Raw genomic sequence first — 19,805 nt, forward strand, 5'->3', positions numbered from 1 at the left:
TATGCAAATCATTATCTAATTTGCATAATTAATGAGGAAAGTTTATACATCCGCCAAATTCCATGATAGGACTCTGAAACATGTGACATATGTAACTGAGGAAGAGAGAAATATTAATTGATATAAACTAGTGGTGAAGACCTCATTTGAAGACCTCATTTGCATAATTAATGAGAAAATACTATTACAAGATAGCATTGATGGATGGTCATGATTTTTGGAATGTTGATAGCTTGTGTGATGCTTAGTATGATTGGACGATAATTATGCAAATCAGATTCTAATTTGCATAATTAATGAGGCAACTTTTAAAATCCGCTTTGTTCCATGATATGACTATTCAAAATGTAACTGAGGAAGAGAGGAATGTTGATAGATAGAAAATATGAAAATCTGGGCCTACTTTGCATACTTAATAAGTAACTTCTATAATTCCACACTGGCAAATGACGGCAATTTCATACATTTAATACTTTTTTTGTGGCATCGGGAAGTTATGTGAATGTGAACATCGTTGAATCAAATTATGCTAAATATAAATAAATAAGGGCCTCATTTGCATAATTGATGATAAATATTAGCATAACCTTCTTTGTTAAGCTCATAATTTGTTAAGCTCATACTTTGGACATAGGCAGTAGTAGTGGGCAACCTCAAGCCAACCGTACACACTCACGCCGTATCTTCAGAAAAGACGCTGTATCCGCATAGTCATACTTTGGACATGTTACATTCTAAGACAATCAACTGGTATGATTTATAATTGATGAGAAACACTCCTAATACGTCAGTCATAAAGGTTAAAATCATTTGGCGAAGGTATGAGGTCGCGGAACTCTAGTTGGACATTGTGGAAGATCCTAACGTTACAGCTGATCGACTTAATAAAGTGAAAAACTTGTGCAAGGTGAACACTTTACTCATTTGGTTACTACACCAATGTGTTTGGTAATACCCTGGGGAAACTAGCAGTAAACAGTTTTCTGCAACGTGCAAAGGCCTTCTCTGTTACTCACCACTACTCTCCAAGCAGAGGTTGAATGGGCAGATAGTCACCGTTTTATCATATGCCGTTTTTTTGTCGCTAGCCCATTCTAACGTCAGAATGGGCTAGCGACAAAAAAACGGCATATGATAAAACGGTGACGATCTGCCCATTCAACCTCTGCTTGGAGAGTAACTCACCACACCTTTAGTCTTTAAACTACTGCCATGGAATGAACAACATCATTTTGTCCAATGTCACATGTGTTTTTATTCCTGTTATGTGGAACGTCAATATTTACAATCTTGCATGATAAGTGTCTACAGCATTTCGTCTACGAGTAAGATCAAACACTCTTAACTAAGTTATTATATTCCAACTTGACACAACGTCGGGGTAAAACAAAGCTAGTTACTAGTATGGTGACAAAGCGTTCTAGGATGAACAAAGACACCATGTACCATAAATACAATAACGTTACAAGTATTTCCTCAATATGTACAATCCATAACAATGGACACGATAAACGCATTGCAACAAACAAACTCCTGGACGTTCTTACCAGCATCAAAGTTAGTTGCTGTACATTGATAAGTGAACAGTGCATTTACGTTCTTAGAACCAATTAAGAAAATTAGATGGCTTGTAAAAAAATTAAAGCCCCTGTCAAATATAGCCGACCATGGCTTCCCGACCTTCTCCAGACCATGGTTGGGAGTTACTCGTGCGAAAAGTCATCTATAGTTGGGAGTTTGTCGGCAAGGTGGCCTGCAAGGCGCCAGCCGACTATAAATTTTGAACATCATCGTCGAGAAAGTCATCTTCTGTTTGGATGCGATCAAAGGAGCAAACTAGTGCTAACAGTTAGAATAAGATGGATTCCAGGCTACTCCTAATCTTGCGTGAACCTTGGTTGGAGAGTGGTCGGCAGGAAAGCCATGGTTCTAACGGGTTTGTTTAACAGTCATTTTGACTGGGTAACTCGGGTATACTACTGAGTACTCAGTACCCACTATCGAACAAGTAAGTGAACAAATAAAGTCATCATTGTTTTAAAACAGCTCCGTAACATAAAGATCAGATTCCATCTACGTTAGCAGCATATTTCCGTTCTGCTACGTCTACTTCTAACATGAGTTCGTTATAGAACGCCGGTGGTGAAGTGGATGTCGATATACTTGGCCAGCCGTCTCCGGCCACAGCGGTCCAAACCCGTCACCAAGTTGATGATGGTCGCGTCTTCGCTGTTAATTCGTTGCCACAAGCCGAGAATCTGCAGATAGAAAAAAAAAACACACCCGTGGTTACTTTTATCGGGTTGGAAAATCTATGGACAACAAAGGTCTTTGCACTCAACCAAGTGTTCATACCTGGCCAACCAATTCGCACCCAATGTTATGCACAGATTCCTTTTGAAGCATGTGACCATTTTTAACGTATATAAGATACACAATAAATCAAGCTACTGGATAAATTCTCTGAAGAATCAAACGCTTCAGGTAGCATCCACTATGTTTCATGAGAGACAAAGGATACATCCACTGTCTTTCATCAATGACGACTGAGAATAAATCACTGATGAAACGTATATAGTAGATGCTATCTGAAACGTTGGACTCTTTAGCACATATCTTATACGTTTGGACTGTATTCTTCTGTTAGGTTCGAGTGTATTGGTTAATGGCAAACGAAATTTTCGTGTCTTTTGAATGAAGAAAAAGAATAGCACCTTTTTCGCGCGCTCCTTGCTCCCTCTGTAGGACTTCTGCACCACCTGCACCATGTGTTTGGTGACCTGCGTCCCGGGCAGACAACGCACCAGCTTCTTCCAACCCCCTCCCACCCGCTCCGAGATGAGATCGAACACAGCCTCCCGTCTGGCGTCCTCGTCGCTAGGTGGAACTGAGAGGAAAAAGAGGAAATGCTTTTAAAAAACACATTGTGCAAAAGTAATTTTTAAGCTCAACCCAAGGTTTCTTAAGAGCCGCCAAGTTGAAGTTTGTCCAAAGGTTGTTCGCGATATAATGTGTTACACCTGGCTGTAATTGATCTGAAGGCTACTCGGGGGGTTATCAGAATATTGATTCTGCATATTTCAACTGCTGCCTAATCCGGGTTCAAAGTCAAGTTGCTAATACAATTACGTTCTTGGATTCAGAAAAAATATTATTAGCCGAACCAGAACACTCTCCTCTGGGTTGTGTTTGGCTTTAAATTTGAATCTAAGCTCAGAGCTTTCTAAGCTTCCTGCAAGAAACGATAAGACAGAAGACGTACTGAAGATGTAAGGCGTGGTCTTGTTCACGGCCTTCGTTGTGGGAGATGGTACCGGCGTCGTCGCCAATGCTGGTTTCTCAGTGGCAGGCCGACCGGTGCTGTGAGTGACGTCATGTTCTGACGACATCTCGTCTACTTCCGGTGCCTCCTGCGCGTTGACCTGGACGTCGTAAGTCGCGTCGGTTTCGATATCTTCCTCCTTTTCCGCTTGAGGTTGTTCAGTTGGTTCTTCTGCCTTTTTCTTCGCGGCTTCCTTCTGGAGACAGTGCTCCTTGGAGTCGCCAAGACATGCCGCGTACTGTGGAGAAGGAGAATGCTTTGTTTGGCTATTTTCTACTCACTTCATAAGATAAAATTATATAATAAAAAGTCAAAATACAGCATGTCTAGTAGACAAGTTATGTTACATTCTTTCAACATCTGAGATCGATTTTCAACTTCTGACTGTTTGAGTTAGCCTTACTTTGAAAATAATCATGCAGGTAAGGGAGTAACTCAGTAATATAAGATATATATAATTCATAAAAAAGTTGAAAATTCAAAGAAGAATCTAATTAACGTTCTGCATTCTTTCCTCTAACATAGATTATGTCTTATGATTTTCTTAGACCAAGATACGTTTTCAGATAGTCAAACCTGCCCAAGATGACCACTCAGGAGAATGCCAGTGTCAATGGGTAAGAATTATCTAAGGGACCACCAAAAAGGGGTCAAATTGTCCTGGTGGCCCTTATGTAGAGGTGGTCACATGTACAGGTCTGACTGTAGCTTGATAAGACTAACTATATCAGGGTTAAGACCGAACTGTAGTAGGAAGAGTGAAGAAAAGTGTGTACCTTGATTGCGTGCGCGATGTAGCTCTGGTCCTGCACGCCGTGGAACAGGTGCGCCATGGGGCCGCGCGCGTAGACAGACACATCCTCACCGGCGTGCGACTCGTCCGGGAACGGCAGGGTCGCCTGCTGGCGGTAGTCTTTGTCCGCTAGACAAGACGGAGACATTTGTTTATTATTGTTGATTCCGGAACATACCAATGTGTTATGGAGTCCTGAGTTGTACTCTGAGTTGTACTCTGAATCAAGTACTAGTATTTGGATCAGCACCATATTCTAGCAAACATGCTCCCTGGAAGAAGTATTGACGACAACTTAAGACTATCATCTATTGAAAAATATGGAGCTTTCGCAAACTTCTGAGTATAATTTCAAAATTGATAAGGCAATAGCCATAAAATTTGTGAAGAAATGGAAGGAGGCGTACACCAAAAATGTCAAAACATGTGAATATGTACTTGGAGTCCAAACGGTTACGTGAGGGTTAAAAGACACATCTTCCAGATCAATAGTGTAAAGAAAGTATTTTTACCGACATCGACGCCTCCTGCCGTTGCCGTGGATGTGTGTGTGCGTGAGTGAGTGTGAGAGAGTGAGTGAGTAAGAGTAACCGGGTCCTTACCGACATCTACGCGGCGGATGTCGTGCCTCCTGCCGTTGCCGTGGATGGCGAACCCCGGTCCGTTGGCGTAGGTCAGGGTGGTGAAGGGCAGGCCGTCCTGGGCCCAGTCCTCTCCGTCGTACGCCTGGCCCAGCCCTAGGGTGTCAAGCAGAAGTAGAACGTGTGAGGAAAATCCACAATATGAAAGTTATTCAAGTAACTGGATAAGTTTTGTGAGGGTCAGACGTTTTAGAGGGAAGTACCTGTGGCTCAACTGGTGGCCACCAGCCCCAAAGTTGAGCTCCCGGTTCCAATCAGTTGGTAACTGGGGGACCTCGGTCCAAATCCTCGGAAAGGACATCTAGGTTGGGGCTGCACCCGTCTTTCGGAAGGGACGTAAAATGGGGTTGTCTCGAGCAGTGCAAACGTGCAAACTGCAAAAATATACCCTGCTACACACAGCAAGGAACTTGCTGACCTATGCGCCACTAGGAACTACAAGGTGAACAACATGAGGTGGAAATGATATGCAAATGAAATCAAGTCGTTTTCTTCCTATTTCGGGATGACAACATCTATAATAACTTCTGTCCAAACATACCGATGATGGGCCGTCCGCGCATGGGGTAGCCTCCGATGCTGAGCCCGTGGGAGTGGTCCGCCGTGACGATGATGAGCGTGTCCTCGGCGGAGGTCAGGTCCTTGGCCCGCTGGACGGCCCGCTCCATCTCGATGGTCTCCGCCAGGGCGCGCGTGGCTCTCCCCTTGTGGTGACCATGGTCGATACGACCACCTGAAGGAACAGACAGAAAAATGGTAGACATGGTAGATACTGTAAAGAATACAAGGGAAGCAGTGACCTTTATATCACCACAATCAATTCAAACAATACTGTAGGTTTGTTTTTTCTTTGTTGTTTTCCGTTCTGTACAATGAGTACACGCTGCGCAAGACCAGTCTGGAAGGATTATAGTCCACTCACACCGGGATCACCCTCCTTCAGCAGGGCTGCATGCTCGCTCGGCAAACTCTCCCGGCATCAGCCCTGCTCTTTCGGACCGAGGTTCTGAGTATTGGTGACGTCACCAGCAAACAGCTTTCAGCCAATCAGAGGATTGCCACAAACTCGTCCTGTGATTCTAGCACAGAACTTCTAGATTCTAAGTCACCAACCTTAACAACAAGACCACCTTGCCTCGCAACCACTTTTCGGAACAAGTTGTGCCGTTTACCTTCGACGAAGAGGAAGTACCCGTTGCCGTCCTTCTGCAGCATGCGGACGGCCTTGTCCGTCATCTCCGTCAGGGTGGGCTCCCCGGCCCGGTCCGTGTCGGTCACGTACTGCATGTGGCTCGGCTCGAACAGCCCTGGGAACGAGACAACAACACGTCACGAACAGCCCTGGGAACAACACGTTCAAAATTGCGTTGTGTCTCGCCTACATAGCAGGCTCTCTGTGCCTTTTTTGGGACTACCGAGCCAAAAGGTTACGGACTGGCTGCACAAACGACCCAGTTCAAAAAGAAGGTATCTGCAAAAGTGTATCATAAGCCCCCAAAAGATCCAGAGAGCCTGCTATGGAGGCTACGTTGGGTCCTTGAAATGTAAAAAACGTATTGGAAAGGTAGGACGCAAAGTACAACGTCTTGGTAACACTAGACGGCCATCGCTGAGCGTCGAGCGACCAAAATTGGATTTATGTGACCCTTGATTTTATAACTGGAAGATAATGCACAATGTAAACGTGTTTCAAATAAGCGAAAATAAATCGTTCTTTATCTATGAAATTCCTTGAGCGATCTGTCCAACTTCTGGTCGCTTAGCGGTTTTGGCCTCTAGTGAAAAGGACCTGTAAGTTGAACGTACTATTGAGGCTAAAAAGATACAATGAATCCTGAGAAAAGGAAAGCTATGCTATAAGATGGGAACGAATTCAGGAAAAGCGAAGATATGATAGAAAGGCGACTAAAGATAAAGATAATGTCATACCAGGCTCTTGTCACGACTTACCGATGAGGTAGTCCGTCTTGAGGGGGTCGATCTTGTCGAACTGCTCCTTATTCCAGACGTAAGACGTGTTGAAGTCCTCCTTGCCCCAGCCCCACTCCACCACCAGGTTCCTTCCGTCGCGCCTCCTGCCGCGCGTGCTGCCCTCGTGAGGGTACTCCGGGTCGATGGCGTTGTCGAAGAAGTTACGGCGCCCTCCTCCGAGCAGTACCTGTAGTGATGAGGAGATGTATAACTTAGTAACTAAGACTTGATGAGGAAGCATCCACACGTCAGTCCGTAGTTTTAGATCAGGCGTACATTAAAGTGGCTAGCCGCAATCCTGACTGTGGTTTTCTGGGCGTTGCTGAAGAACACTACAATAGGTCCAATAGCTGTGGTAAGCAGGCTTTTGAGTCAATAACAATCTTGTTGAGGTGGAAGAAAGGAAGCTAGAAGGTAGGAAGGGAGGGAGGGAGGTTAAGAAAAAGGCACGCTGGACAAGTGAGGGTACTCGGGGTCTATGGCGTTGTCGAAAAAGTTACGGCGGCCTCCTGCAAGCAGAACCTATGGGAAATACGCTTTTGAGTATCAAAATAAAACTGTAGGAGCAGTGGAAAGAAAGGCGGAGCATTTCTCGTCCTCTCCTTTTGCGGAAAGGATGAAAGAGACTCGGCCGCTTTAAAAGGTTTGGTTACCAGCCCGAAAAGGGGAGGAAGAGAGGGAGGACGAATGCAGGCAAGGGGAAAGGGGCAAGGAGGGAGAACAGTGGTAGAGGAGTAGGAGGAGCAGGGAGGGAAGGAGGAAAATGGAGGGCTGGGACTCACTTTCGGATCTGTAGCAAATTCGGTCAATCTGAGGCGTCCAATAAATAGTCTAGATTCTAGCTATATGTTACCCATAAGCACAGACCAATTTTCAATCTAAGTTTACTACCTTGTAGTTTCTGCCGTTCTCGATGAGCTGAGAGGCGATGTCCTTGCATCCGTCGCGCTTGGCCTGGTCGGGCATGTCCGCGTCGTTCTCCCAGCCGCGCTCGGGCGAGTTGGCGTACGTCCCCGCCGGGCTGGCGTGGGTCAGCCGGGTCGTCGTCACCACCCCCACGGACTTGCCTGAAATAATACATTTTTTTTACATTTTTTCATTAAAACTTTTATCACCAATACATGGTGTTGACACACTTAAGTCATTGACTTATTTTCATGCCGACACCAAAACAAAGCACAATGCGTAGATACAAAGCAAACTAGACAAATATGAAATAAGAGCTATGAAATTGTTTTCTAGACCATTGAAACTGACAAAGTGAGCGCCATGTTGAGAAATTAGTGTATCTATGACAAGGGTTGGGCGTAGATTTCATGATGAAGGCAACGTACTTTTGTTTTGTTTTGCCAAACGTTTTTTTTTATTCGCACGCCCACATCAATTTGGGGTTCCCAGGGGATGTCATCCATAAAATCAAATCGACATGGCCTAATGTCGTGTTTGTACCGTCTTTGTCAACATTTTGTCGTTATGGGCCACCGTAGATCTGCTGACTTTCAATTCAAACTAATGTCGTGTTTTTACCGTCTTTGTCTGCGAGTCTGGCCACGGAGTCCACCTTGTGCTTGTCCCCGCCCATGGCGCGGCAGTCCCCCCGGCGGACCGACGCGTCCACGCCCACGGTGCCGAAGTTCGCCTTGGCCCCGCACAGGTAGGCCGTGGCCGTGCCCGCCGAGTCCGCAACCTGGCGATCTGCATTGTAGGTCTGCACGGAGGGAAGTTAAAAAAAAAGGTTTAAGTCCTTCCCGCACCGAAAGGTGCATAAGGCGGCGCCCATCTCCGGTTCCAAATCCCTTGGGCCACACAACTTTGTGCAAGTCACTACAGCAGGGGGCTAGTCCACTGGTAGTGGTGTGTGTTTAACTGAGGCGAACACTCTACCCACTCGACCATTGCAGCAAGGGAAAATAATCATATAAAAATGGGGCTAATTCAAGTCAAAATTCCACACCGTCGTACACTGGGTATAAGGAGAATGATTTGCAACAACTGGACGTCCAAGGGAAAATAATCATATCAGAAGGGGGCAAGGGGAAAATAATCCTACCAGGATGGTACAAAGTCATGGTAAAGTGCTATGTCGAGGCGTTCGCAGGATTAGCTCACGGCGCCGATTTGTTACCGGGTCCCGCGTTGATTTTAACTCTGTGTTAAAAACTTCCAGGGCCCCGGCCTGGCCCAAAAATAGCCCGGTAGCCGCAGGGCGACGTAGGGGTAAAAACAGCTTATAAACTGGCCGGCAGGGCCTCCATTTCCTATTGTGACCTAAGCATTAGGAAGATACCATAGAGACATAACTTGCTTTGATGATTGGCGGCTATGTCAATGTTCGTGCGATAAAGTGTCCATCACGCTAACCTTGGACATCGCCACGTGCGGAAAGTCCTCCCAGGACAGGACGGACTCCTCCCCCGGCATACCCTCCAGCTGCCCCTTGAGGATCCTGGCGGCAGTGACGGTGGAAACCCCCATGCCGTCCCCCAGGAACATGATGACGTTCTTGGCGACGTTGGTGTTGAGCGGGTTGGAGACGAAGTCCCGGATGGCCGCCTGGGCGTTCTCCTGCCAGTACCCAGGGTCTGAACAACAAAGATCACAGTTTTTGTATCAATTTTATTTTATTCAACTTCCACTAACATGCAACTACTCATATTTTGCCCGCACCATTTCCCTGTGGAATGCCCTGCCTGGCATGGTTGTGATGTGTCCCAGCCCATTGCTGAGTCTTTACCGTGCCAGGCTGGAGGCCTGCCCGCCTTAGCCCGGGACCTCAACTCCCCCCTACTTTGCCCCTGATGGGGCTATATGGGGGTACATAAAATGACGATGATGATGATTAACATTAATCCGTCGGGTGACTCGGGTTACATAAATCCGCCACAAAAAAGTGGGTTTGAGAGATCTCTAGTGCAGCACCCCCAGGTATGCACAGTTTAGATACACAGGAGTGCATTATGCTGGGGGACGTTGGATTGGAGATTTGTTTGGACGTATCTTTTCAGGGTAGCGGAATTATGTACCCTGGTGGAATTATGTTAGTAGATGTTGTAGTATTGTCTCATATGTTAACCTTCCCGTGGACTGACTCTCCTGGCCAATTATTGAACTTTTTTGCCGAATTCTACGATCCGTACCCCCGTAGGAAGGCCTGGTGGTGGAGGCTAGGCGGGGTAGTTCTATATCCCCGTATACAACCTCAACCCGGAATCTATCTACAGTACTTAGCAAGTGTCAGCCGATTATTTATAGTCTCTACCAGACTAACCGCGCTGGCTATAGGGAGAACATTTGCCGGGGGATTTTAACCATGGAGGGTAACATTCGCAGCCGCAGTTGCAGTGTAGGGTTGAAATATTGGACCCTATCTCCGTAGCCGACTCCCTTCATACAACTGACTCTATTTTGGTCAATTTCTACTATTTTCCCAGCGACACGCGGAGGATGGTAGAGCCCAGATTATCTACGTAAAAGGGCATACAGGCGCTGTAATGCGAGCCTTGAGCGCTGAGCCGAGGCAATCCGAGCCATGCGGCTTCACGTGCCGAGCACGTGGTGACGGCCCGACGGAGGCTGTACCACCGGCGCGCGATAATCCCCAACTACGTGCCAGACTTCACCCGTCAAATGTGAGACATACTAATGGTGTCTGACCTCGTTTTGTCTGATCGGAACATAGGGCTTTCGGAACATAGGGCTTTCGGAACATAGGGCTTTCGGAACATAGGGCTTTCGGAACATAGGGCTTTCGGAACATAGGGCTTTCGGAACATAGGGATTTCGGAACATAGGGATTTCGGAACATAGGGATTTCGGAACATAGGGATTTCGGAACATAGGGCTTTCGGAACATAGGGCTTTCGGAACATAGGGCTTTCGGAACATAGGGATTTCGGAACATAGGGCTTTCGGAACATAGGGCTTTCGGAACATAGGGCTTTCGGAACATAGGGCTTTCGGAACATAGGGCTTTCGGAACATAGGGCTTTCGGAACATAGGGCTTTCGGTGAAGCTTGAGAAATGTTGGGATCATTCTTTGCTACACCTGCTTATGCTTTGTGACCATGAGTGTATGTATCTGATCTGATCATAAAGGGTAGCGTAGAGTTTTCTATAGAGTTTTTTTAATTTATCTTTTATCTAGAAATAACAGAGACAAAGACAAAGTGGCGCTGCACTCAAGTTATGAAACTTATTTTGACAGCGCCACTTAACAAATATACAAACTTAAACAAAATATCAATATATGCATATACAACACCAAACTGACAATACAACAAAAACCTAAAGTGTGCCTACGCCCCCCACCCACACCTAAGAATGTATTAATTCAATAGATATGTAATAAATTAAATAAATAAGATAGTTGACTTCTATATCTTTTGCACGGAGATTCTCCGTCCAATAGAGCTAGAAGCGTTGGGTCTGCTGGATGTATATTTGTGTAAGTAGCATGATATTCAAATTGCAGTCAGCAGTTAATGAAGATGATCCTCTAAGTACAAGGCAGAGGTTCGATAGAGTTTTCTATAGATAGAGGGAACATGCTGGCTCAATGACCCAATTATTTATTTGTAGTGCAAAAAAATAAGATATGATGCAACGCCAAACTGCAATGTGCATACATGTGGACTTTTAAGAAATAACGTGCAATGTGCATACATGTGGACTTTTAAGAAATAACGTTCCACAACAGATTTAAAAATCTGTTGTGGAACGTTATTTCTTCAATAACAGGACACGGTGGCCTGGGTGCCATCCGATTACTACCGGGGCTCCTACACTTGCTACCATGAAATAGCGAGAGTAGGAGCACTGGTAGTAATGGCGGATGGCACCCAGGCTAGAGTCACGGGTTCTTTGGTCTATTGTTTGTTGTCTTTCCTGATCTGTCACGTTACATGTATACACAGGATTTACTATACTTTGAAATGCGATCAAACTGCGAACAAAGAACTAAAGTAAACTAGCACAAAATTTGCGTGTCACGCGATCTTTGGAAGGTCGCAGGAAGTTGGATCTGTCAGCTGAGTGCGATTCAGTCGCTCCGGCAGAGCTGAAGAATTCTTAGCAAATCCTGGATTTACCTGATGTCAATTTGCAGAGGAATTTAGAGGTCTGTTACGCTTTACCGGTTCGACAGGTAAATGCGATCTCACCACGAGGACACGGAGTGACACGTCGACATGTCTCTTCCATATCTGTTCGCAGATTGTGTCGCTTTCTTAGCCTCTACCAGGCTCCACTTGCCATACAGGTCTAGCTATAATATAGGTCGCAAACTGTACCCCCTGGCCAGCCAGCTCTTCTGGCATGTTACCAGTCTATTTGGCCAATTCCTTCTACTTTTTCAGCAACCTGTGGAGCCTGGTAGAGACTACTCCGTTATTTCGGACATACAATTAACCCGTCGGACATCGATCTGCTTGGAGATAGTTTCTTTACTCCATTTCATATCAAAACCACACGAATATGATGTTATAACTGGAAATGTTCGCTTCTTTGGGAAAACTCCTGCCAACGCCGCGTGCACACGATGCCACCTTAGGGCACTGTCAGAGGGCACTTTAGGACATTAGCCTACTTCTCCTCCTAGTAGATTGCCCAGGTGTGCAAATAGGTAGATAGTTATATAAGTAGATATGTGGTTATATAAATAGGCAATAGTAGTTATACATGTATTGTATTCGTGAGATGTGGATATATAAACAGGCAATAGTAGTTATACATGTGTTGTATGCGAACAGATTGATGGAATGGTAAATGGACAGATGTCGTATAAGAACCAAGTATGTAGTTTTGTGGATAAGATTTGACGTGATGTAGCCAACTTTTGTTAAATCACGAGAAGCTCAAATTTTAATTGAGGTCATAAGGGAGGAGGTAGGGTCAGACAGAATATAACAAAGATAGGGAGTACAGTGCAATATTAAATTCCTAATGGATTTTCGGGTAGTAACGCAAATAGCGTCTTGAGTAGAAACGTCTTGTCTTCAAATTAGTCTGAAGAGAACTCGTTTCTTTTTTGTCGGGGCCTTGCAATTGCTAACCTTGAGTTCAGTGACCCCGATTCCTTGAAGACAAAAGTCGGCCATGTTAGCTCAGCTGTGACCCGCAAACGGTGACGTGACATGTCACGTGTCAGTCAGCGAAGGTCGAAGTGCCCTTCTTATGTCGGTCTTGGATTATGGCACCATGGTTCATATTTACCTAACTTTTGTGGACCGATGTTAAGGCCATTGGAGGCAGATACAGAGAGCCAGACGACAGAGACTTCAGAGCGTATATGACTTTATCCCCCCCCCATGGAATGACCGCATGGCACTTTCTCAGAATAAGGCTATCTCCTGGGCTATTACACTTTCATGCAGGGGGGTTTACAATACTGAATTATGGTCTAAGTGGTTTCTTAGTGGGTTCATAACACTAACTCAACTACCAATCTGTTCGCATCTTGACAGTACACATGTGTAACTACTATTGCCTGTTTATTTAACCACACCGATCTCCACTTTTGCAACCGTCTACCTGTTGGTGCACGTGTTTTATGGCATCGAAGGTCGAAGTGCCCTTGTTATGTCAAGTCAGGGACTATGGTGCAATCGTTCATTTTCATTTTCATTTTGACAGTCGGTAGATGACAACTTGTCAAAGTAGGTGGGGGTATGACATAAGTAGGTAGTCCCATAGCCTTTTTTTAGGCCGTAGGGGCAGTGGGTTGTTATCCATTGTGTCTAGGGCACGGTATTGGAAGGCGGATTCCATCCGTCTCCTTCAAGCGCCGTTTACCTCCCCAACCGAAGTCAGGTACCCATCTTTACACCTGGGTGGAGTGAGGAAATCGAGTTAAGTGCCTTTTGCAAGGGCACAACATCGATGGCATGTCAGGGGGCTCGAACCAAGGACCTCTGGGTTCTGGGCCAAACACTCTGACCATTGTAATCATCATTCATTTTGCAGACGACGCCCTTTTAAAAAAGTTTTGGAATTCGGTGACGTTAGCTGACTGTCCTCTCCCAGTTATACGGATTCGCTGTAGGCCACATTGGTGACTGTGGTAACAATGTTTAATCGTTTAGATACACCGTCATTGTAGAATTTGTTTGATTCTTTCGAACTCCTGGTTGCGCAGTAGAACAGTTTCCGTCATACGTCATATAATTAGAAATCTCTGACTGCCCCTTTTCCTCTCTCAAGAAATGGCGGGAGGGTGTGATTGTCAGCAAACGATACCATCGTCCATTTCAAACGAATTCTTGAAGACTTACAACAAGGTACATCAGAATGCCATTATGGTTAATCGGCTCTTCTCTTCATTGCAAGCACCATCTTATCGATCAATCAATGTAACGTTATGACAAAGAGACGTGTTAAAAATTGATTTGCTACACTTATCAACCCAACATTTCGGCCTCTACAGTATCTTGATACGGCATTATGAATTCTCAGTCAAGCTTTCGGGCGGGAGAGCTCACTCTTGCGAACCGCCATGCAGTAAATTGTCCTTTATTAGAGCTCTTTGTGTGTTTGTCAGGCCCGCAGATCGATGGCTGCACGGTGAACACGGAGGTGTGCACGCCGAGCGCACGCCTTTCCCAGCCGCGGTGACGTAGGGGAGTATCAGGTGTCAGACATGGGTGGTCGGGGGGACACTCCGTGACCGAGAGCACACACGAGCTTTTCACGAAACTGTTCATAGCTACTGTGTTACGTTTCAGGAAGGAGCTATTCCAAGCAGAGGTTGTTTGGGAAGAGTGTGATCTGTCCTCTCATATCATGCCTCATTTTTTGACAGAAAATTGGGCCCAGTGTCAGAAAACGGGTGAAGGTCACTATCAGAAAGACCGTGACCGAAAGTACACAGGAGCTTTTCACGAAATGCTCACAGTTCGACAGTCCGTGTTACTGTGTTACGTTTTTAGAAGCCGCGACTCTTAGCAGAGGTTGAGTGTGATCTTTTCTCCTCTCATAATATGCCCCGTTTTCTGACAGTATTACTGACAGTCTGACAATATATAGTATAGATTGTCATACTGTCAGAAAACGGGTGAAGGTTACAACTGTCAAGTTTTCCACTAACTACTCGCTGCTGTTACTGTGTTACGTTTCGGCACTCTCCAAGCAGAGGTTTATTGCGAACATTGTAACGTTAACCTTTCTTTCCACATGTCCCCGTTTTCTGACAGAAAAATCAGACCTGCTGTCAGAAAACAAGTAACCTGGATACCAGAGTCAGACCCCCAATATTGTAGACATATGAGAAGAAGGTAACAATCTTTCTCATCAAGCTTTGCTTGCATAGCCAAGTAACAAATTCTCACGGGCCGGCTAAGGGTGTTTTTCAGACAGCCTATCTTTCCAGTAGGCCTTTCTAATTACGGCCGCGAGCGAAATCACTGAAACCAAATTCCCGTAAATATTCCCCGGCGTGCGCTAATGAACTGGGCGGTTGGGAAACGCTCCCAGCACCGTACAGATATCGGGGACCTCACGGTGATATGTTCACCAGCGCGGCTACGGCTTTCAGTACTGCCCTTCCTCCCCCCGCCCCTTTGAAATATTGCTTCAAACTGAAATAGTGCTCTCATACAATATGTATAGGTAACGTTAGAAGCGAGTGTTCATTCTTGTCAAATAACGTTACGCACTACAAAGGATTTATCATCTAGATCAGTGACGTCACAGCACGCCGCTGCGTTACGTTTTATGAATTCCGATAATTCCTCAGGCATGTGTTACAGAAATAGTTATCATTTTCTACCTCATGGAAACGTTCTTTGATTAACAACGATCACGTATCTTATTTTGGTGACCTTGGAACGCATCACCGATAACATTAAAACAAGAGTCGTTAAGTCAGTTATACCTTCGCTAAGAAGGTTAGGTCTTTGGTGCTGTTTGTTTGTTTGTTTGTTTGTTTGTGGACATGTACAGCATAACTAGTCTAGAAGCTGTGGGTGGATCCGTATGCTACTTTGTAGGTAGGTAGCTTTGGGGTTGGGAAAACGAAGGTCAAGGTCGATAATGGTTCTCCTAGATAAATGATGTAGAGTGGGAATTCTTATGCACAACGAAACAGTCGGTGTTGGTGCCTTACTGTATACTGTAAAGTCGCTTGTGAAAACTAGCTAACATGCCCCCAGGTCAAGAAAACGACCTGCACAATAAAAGAAGCTACCAGTCCCAGCCAAGGTATGTCAAGATCTCCATACTGACAGTGGTGTAACACCAGCCCTATTGTACCAATGTTGACGCTGTCTGTGGGAATCCGTCTGCTCAGCTCAAAACACGCTATTACTTGTCTTGCGAATCTTACAGTACCAAGCACTAGATGCCTGTGGCGATATAGCCTAGTCTCTACCAGACTAACCTCGCTGGCTATCATAAGTGAGAATAATTTGACCAAGGAGTTTGGCTAATATCCAAGCAGATCTACACGGTGTCAAAATCAGAAGGTGCCTGACTGGAGCTTCTCTGGCTAGCTTATACGATTTTAGCACCGTGCAGATCTGCTTGGAGATTAGACTTTGGCCACCATAGGGTTTTGCTAGCCTCCACCAGGCCTTCCTACGAGGGTACGATCGTAGATTTCGGCTAAAAAGGAATAACTGGCCAAAAGAGTCAGTCCACGGTAAGATTCCCCCCTCGGCAAATGACTGCGCGGCCGGTCAACCCCTAGCCTTTGGTAGGCAAATTCCCCTGGTAGATTATCATTCCTATTACCCAGCGTAGTTAGAGTAGAGACCCTGGTGTCATTTGCCCGCGCAGTTATGTCGCCCTTCCCGCAGAGTGACTCTCCTGGTCAAATAGCCACCCACGGCTCAGTGGAAAAATAATAGAAATTGGCCAAATACACGGATAACATGCCAGAGGAGATATTGCTATACACATGCAAAGTCATGATGAATAAAACTGAATCTGAATCTGGTACCACCTACAAGCCCGAACTTTTTTCAACATCATTGAACATGTCTAAAACTGGCTTTGAGAGATCAAATATCAATTAACAACAAGCTAACATTACTAACCACTTTATAATAAGATGGAAGAATAGCAGAACTATAAACAAAGGTTCAAACTAATGCACGTGGGAAGGTCGGGCTATTTTTGTTAGATGTATTTATTCAGATAAACTGCTAGTATCGTTCCAATCGATACATTCTTATATAAATGTCCGCCCTAGTTTTGCTAAATTCTACTATGCATAACCCCCTTAGGACCCCTGGTAGTGGAGGCTAGTATTGCCTTGGCAGACTGCCCGGGATAAACCGATAAGGTGCACTCTCCCTCACCTCACCTAACACTGGTAGTCGTATCAAAGTTAGAAGTACACGGGGTCATGAGGTAAACATGGCGATCACACACAGAAACAGTGTCAAAAGCCACCTTATAAGAGTCATTGATATAATATATAATATATAATGGCATTGATTCCAAGAGATGAATTCAGTTCTAAAACAGCCACAGCTTTCTATCGGTAAATATTCACCTGCAAAGCTAGCCGGATGCCCGCCTAACTACCTTAAACCCCTCAGGGTAACGTTAGCTATTACTACTAGTAGTAATTCATTTCTTTGACTTCGTTTCCGATGAGCACGCCGAGAGCAAACCGTGGGGTTTATCCCATGACACGGCTTGCGGCACGCTGCCCCCTATCAAATTCCCAAGAAACACGTCACGCGGATTCTAGACACCGACTTCCTGTCTTTTCCATGACGATTGCGTTGTATATAAAAATGTGAGACCCAAACCTACCTTTCTCGAATTCCCGGTCAGAGTCTTGCCCTAGAATCATCCGTGGTCCAGTCACCACGAACACCACCACCGCCAACAGAAACATACACGTATTCGTCATATTTCTGTCTATAATGATAGATAAAATCCGGGTGAAAATCGCCAGTGTACAACAGGGCTTGTTAAATCGTTGATAGACGAGCTATCTACCGGCGATACCGTTTTGGCCCAGAGCTGAGCTACAAGTGATCTGAGAACCGGTGTTCGGCGATCATTCATTGGTCACGTGTGCCCGTGGCCTCCTTTGTGCGGCCAACCTGCCCACCACGTGGTTCCATACAGCGCTGGCGGCCGGACGGGCGCATGTTTCCTCCCGGGGGGTGGCAGGGTGGAGGCATGCAGTCAGCATACGTGCACCGCATGTACAAAATTGTGACTGCTCGCTTTTGTTATACAGCCTAATACCCTAGCCTCTACCAGGCTCCATGGGTCGCTGGAAAAATAGTAGAAATTGGCCAAATAGACGGATAACATGCCACAGGAGTTAGTCGCAAACTATAACTCTTTTAGCGGAGTGACACCTCTGGCATGTTGTTATCCGTCTATTTGACCAATTTCTACTTTTTTTCCAGCGTCCTCTGGAGCCTGGTAGAGGCTACTAACACCCCTACCATCAAGCTTGATCGCTTCTGCAAGCCCGAAATTTTTAAGACAGTCTAAAAACTGGCATCGAGAGACCAAATATTAATCAACAACAAGCTTACAGTACTAACAACTCAATAACAAGCTGAAAGAATCACAGAACTAATGCACGTGGGAAGGTCATGCTATTCTATGTTAGATATACAGCTGTATCTATTCAAATAAGCTATCTGGAGTTCTGGACTATCAATTACAAAGAAACAATGCTTTTGTGAAATTTTTATCTAGATATTAAGTGTTAGAGCTAGATATGATTAGGATGATGTCTTAGATAACATACATATTGTATGTTTGGATAAAACCCATGCCGGTAGATGGTACGAGATCTACTACAATGTAATGTATGTATGTTTGTACATAACACGTTGGTTTACATTACATAGGCCATATATTTCCATATTGACGTAAGGAGTGTTTATAAAACAACATAAAGGACATAGCTGTGCGTCATCTTTGCCCTGTGACATGTGCAGTGTGGCATGCATGCCTCTATATTTACAAGCGTTCGTGCTCCCTCTTTTCCGTTCACGTGTAACAGGCATGGACAGGAAGTGTGCTTAGCCTCGTTACCATGCCACCGTGAGCTCCCCGGTATCTCTACGGCCTTGGGAGTGGTGCCCTCCCGCCCAGGCAGATTAGCGCCCCCGGTGGTGAATTAAGGAGTTCGCTCCAGGGAAGCGATAACTCGACATGGTAGCTTAGAAGACAGGCTGGCAGAAACGGGCCATGCTGTGCCCGGTAGAACACCCCTAAGCCGACCCGTAGAGACTGGTGACCAGGTTAACAGCTTAGCCTGGATACGTTACCATGCCACAGTGAGCTCCCCGGTATCTCTTCGGTCTTGGGAGTGGTGCCTTCCCGCCCACTTCATTAGCGCACGCTGGGGGAATTTTACAGGGTTGGTTTCAATTAATTACTTCAACTGGTTGTAACAATGACCAGACCCCAATCTTTAGAACATTTATCGTGTATCATCATATCCCCACACGATAGATAACAAGAGCGGACAAAAAAAACGGGGCGTATGATGAAAAGGTGACAACCTTCCCCACCAACCTCTGCTTGGATAGTACCCGTACACGGCCTACCAGCTGGCTACAAGTGTGGTCTGCATAGTCTCACGTACATGTGATGATAGGTCACTGTATCTTCTGAGGTCAAGTGCAAAATCATTTATCACAGTGTCCTTAAATGGAATCATCGAATCTGCTTGTTGCAAAGACGTATATTGATTTTCGTGTTCTTCGAAGACTGTTAAGTGTACTCCGTTAGCGAACAGCAAGGGTCGATATTTCTCTCCCCACCCCATCGGGAGCCCCCAAGTATCTCCTCGGTGCTGGGTGTGTTGCCCGCCCGCCTAGCTTAATCCGTACACGCCGGAGAATTTTTACGGCGTTGGTTTCAATTACGTCGCTCCCGTGACGGTGATATTGGGCCCAAGAAGCTAAGTAAGGGTTCTTTGGTAGGTGGGTAGGTCTTTCGAAGACGAAGGTCCATGGTGATTATAGGCCTCATGGCGGATTTTATTCGTATTGCAGCGACACCTCCTGTTTTTGCATCTTGATCTTTTGTCCCGGACTAGCCTGGATGCCAGACCCCCAAACTCTAAAATATCTATCGTGAGTTTGGGGGTCTGGCATC

General features: G+C 45.5%; 1 protein-coding gene across 1 annotated transcript; it reads right to left on the minus strand.

Moving 5' to 3' along the window:
• Positions 1-1,242: 1,242 nt before the first annotated feature.
• On the minus strand, positions 1,243-17,805 carry LOC136428989 (alkaline phosphatase-like). Its single transcript, XM_066418860.1, has 12 exons — positions 17,484-17,805; positions 9,089-9,309; positions 8,255-8,435; positions 7,619-7,794; positions 6,707-6,914; positions 5,929-6,063; positions 5,298-5,489; positions 4,718-4,852; positions 4,099-4,244; positions 3,263-3,560; positions 2,715-2,887; positions 1,243-2,258 (listed from the first exon to the last, which is right to left on the minus strand). Exons 1-12 carry the CDS (start codon positions 17,581-17,583, stop codon positions 2,127-2,129), a joined length of 2,097 nt encoding a protein of 698 aa, XP_066274957.1. The 5' UTR covers positions 17,584-17,805; the 3' UTR covers positions 1,243-2,126.
• Between the last annotated feature and the right edge of the window lie 2,000 nt (positions 17,806-19,805).

Source organism: Branchiostoma lanceolatum, chromosome 2 (genome assembly GCF_035083965.1).
Source record: "Branchiostoma lanceolatum isolate klBraLanc5 chromosome 2, klBraLanc5.hap2, whole genome shotgun sequence".
NCBI lineage: Eukaryota > Metazoa > Chordata > Leptocardii > Amphioxiformes > Branchiostomatidae > Branchiostoma > Branchiostoma lanceolatum.